Source organism: Colobus angolensis, unplaced genomic scaffold (assembly GCF_000951035.1).
Source record: "Colobus angolensis palliatus isolate OR3802 unplaced genomic scaffold, Cang.pa_1.0 Scaffold670, whole genome shotgun sequence".
NCBI classification, from domain to species: domain Eukaryota; kingdom Metazoa; phylum Chordata; class Mammalia; order Primates; family Cercopithecidae; genus Colobus; species Colobus angolensis.
This window is the reverse complement of record NW_012120377.1, coordinates 476,793-479,715: the sequence shown is the minus strand read 5'-3', so window position 1 is coordinate 479,715 and position 2,923 is coordinate 476,793. Positions and strand designations below refer to the sequence as shown.

Below are 2,923 nucleotides of genomic sequence, written 5' to 3'. Positions count from 1 at the left end.
TAGGTACTCAGTAAATATTTGTTGAATAAATAAAAAGTAATAATAAGACTGAGGAATCAAGAGAAATAATCTAACAATTAACTGCCATCTGCATTTGTAGAATTCTAGAAGGTGTTATTTTTAAAAACAATAAAAATCAGTATTCATCATGTTTTCCCTGTGGGAATATAGGTAATAAAATGAACACAAATGTGAAATCAAAAGAGCCCCACTGTGCATTTGAAATATGATCCACTTTCAAAATTCCTTCTTTGTTCCCTAATAGATATCACAATAGAGATTATGACACAAGAATTCAACAACTAAAAATGTTATGATGCTGGAATACATCATTGAACTGGCAGCATAAATTTTCAAATTAATTTATCCACATAATTTACAATGACAATATAATTATCCCACATACTGATTGTAATTAGTAAAACATTCATAACTGGAAAAACACAAAAGGAGCTATTCTGAATAAAAAAATATCCTTATGTTTTAAATAATTCCTTGTCTCTGTTCAAAACTTCAACGCTTTAAACTTATAAGATGTATTACAACTCAAACAAAAGATGGTAAATATGTAAAAACAACCTGATGGTAAAAAATTAAATGTCCCCATTTAAAAGCTAATAAATTAAAGCAAGCAATCTAACTTAAGAGATCACTTCTCTAATTCCACATCTATAATTCTATACCAGAAAAATAATCTTGAAAAAAACAGATTTACAAAAAAACCCACAATTTTTCATATAACAAAATTTATGCCTAACTTAAGTGTCTAACAGTAAGAAAATGGTTAAATAAATGGATCATGTATTTCAACATCATGCGCTAAAACGAATATAGAATGAAAGAAAATTGGTGTGAAAAAAATTAAGCTTGGTATGTTCTTAATATTCGGAAATACGCAGAGCAAAAAGTTGGAAAGCAATATGCCAAAATATTATATATAATTGGTAGCACTGTAGATTATTTTAATTTTATGCTATGTGTTTTTACTCTGTTTATAAAATTTTCAGTACTGAAGTTGGTATTATTTTATAATCAGAAAAAGTATTTTGTAATGAAAAAGAGACTTTTAATGTAAACAATGATTACTTCTTGATCATTGATCGTTTCATATATTGTAATTGTGTGTATTCTATGAAAGCTTCTGAAGTAATGGGTTGTTTCATATCAAACCAAGGACTTTTCAAATAGCATCAAAGTACATTTTAGGTTTGATTTGATGAATTATCTTAAATAATGAAGTCATTATTCTTAAAGAGTGAAATAATGTCTAAAATAATGAACTTAACAAAATTATCTTAAATAATGAAAACCAATACTAACTATGAGGAAACTGGGTGCTGTAGATAGGATACTTATATTACAGATAAATATTTTAAAGGAGAAATAGTCTACAAGTTCTGTTAATTTATAAGAGCTGTTTTTTTATTTACACAATCACTAGGGTTACCAATATATTCAGCATTAGGTGACTGAATTATTAGTAGTAGAAATGAAATCCTACCTTTGCAGGATCTTAGACATAAATTCCATAACTCTATAAGACTTATCCCAATAATTTGGGGGAATAATTACTCATGTATCACTGTAAGTCAAATAAAAAACAATACATTGGTGGAATTACTACTTACTGTGGTAGCACAATGAATATCTTTCCATACTGTGGCTTCCCTGGAGAGATCAGAGACTTCAAACAAATTATCAAGAATCACTTCCCCAATCATGTCATGTCTAGAAAATCTGTCAAAATCATATACACTGAAATGTAGTTTTCGGTTGCTTAGTTGATCGTATGCTACAGGAAACTGAAAAGTTTCATCAAATACAGGATTTAAAGTCTTTCTGTGCACGCGGGTCTGAAATTTCTTTTTCCTGTCTGGAAGAAGATACATCTTCACATAAGGGTCAGAAGTTCCTGTGAAGTCTTTAGCAGGGAGATCTAAGGCTTTGATAATTTTAACAACTAGAAGTTCATTTTCATAATCATACTGGAGGGTAAAGTTAAGTTTCCCACAGGTTTTGACATCTTCTTTTTGGTTGCCCTCAGAGTCAACTGATCTCTGTTTGTAGAGTTCTGGCTTTATCCTCCCAATGCTGGTTGTTGTTTCTCCTCTTTGTAAAACAGGTTCCGTGCCCATGCTAAAATCAACACTGGAAACCTGCATTTGCCTCGGTAGGTGTCTTCGGAAGGAATTGTGGCTGAACACACACACATATACACAAAATCATTGAGGGAGATCATTTCGATGAGAATGTTATACAGTGGCATATAAACTCTCCCCCACCCCCAGAACAGTGAAAAGATATCTATATCTACACAGATAGACACAAACATATAATCAAAGAGGTACTTTTGAAGAAAAATAAAGAAGTACAATATTCAAAGAGAAGTCTCCTAAAATTCCAGAACACCTAAAACACTTAAATGTTCTTTGTGTGTGTGTGTGTTTGTTTTTTTGAGACAGGCTCTGCCACCCCAGCTGGAGTATAGTAGTGCTATTATAGCTCACTGTAGCTTAAAACTCCTGAGCTCAAGTCACTCTCTGGCCTCCACCTCCTGAGTAGCTGGGACTACAGGCGTGCGCCACCTTACCTGCCCAGTTAATTTTTAAATTTTTTGCAGAGACAGAGTCTTGCTATGTTGTCCAGGCTGGTCTTGAACTTCTGGACTCACACAATCCTCTCACCTCAGTCTCCTAAAGTGCTGATAACACATGTGAGCCACAACATGTGGCTGGCAAATGTTAATTTTCATAAGCTTTTGGAATTTTGTACTCTCAATCATAAGCATATAATTAAAATTAAGCAAAAAATTAAAAACAATTCTAAAGAAACCTGATTAGCAAAAAATTCAATATTCCACAGAAAATTGTGAATGTTATCAATCATCTGGGTCTATCTAGATGTAAGCATTATACAGACAAAA

The 2,923-nt window shown here is 32.1% G+C and overlaps 1 protein-coding gene across 1 annotated transcript in view; it reads right to left on the bottom strand.

Annotated features, from left to right (window-relative positions):
• Nucleotides 1–2,923, bottom strand: part of SYT10 (synaptotagmin X) — a 70,633-nt gene that overhangs the window by 38,098 nt on the left and 29,612 nt on the right. The window contains exon 3 of the mRNA XM_011926214.1: nt 1,629–2,196. Coding sequence (XP_011781604.1) covers nt 1,629–2,196 — 568 coding nt within the window. The remainder of the gene's footprint in view (nt 1–1,628; nt 2,197–2,923) is intronic.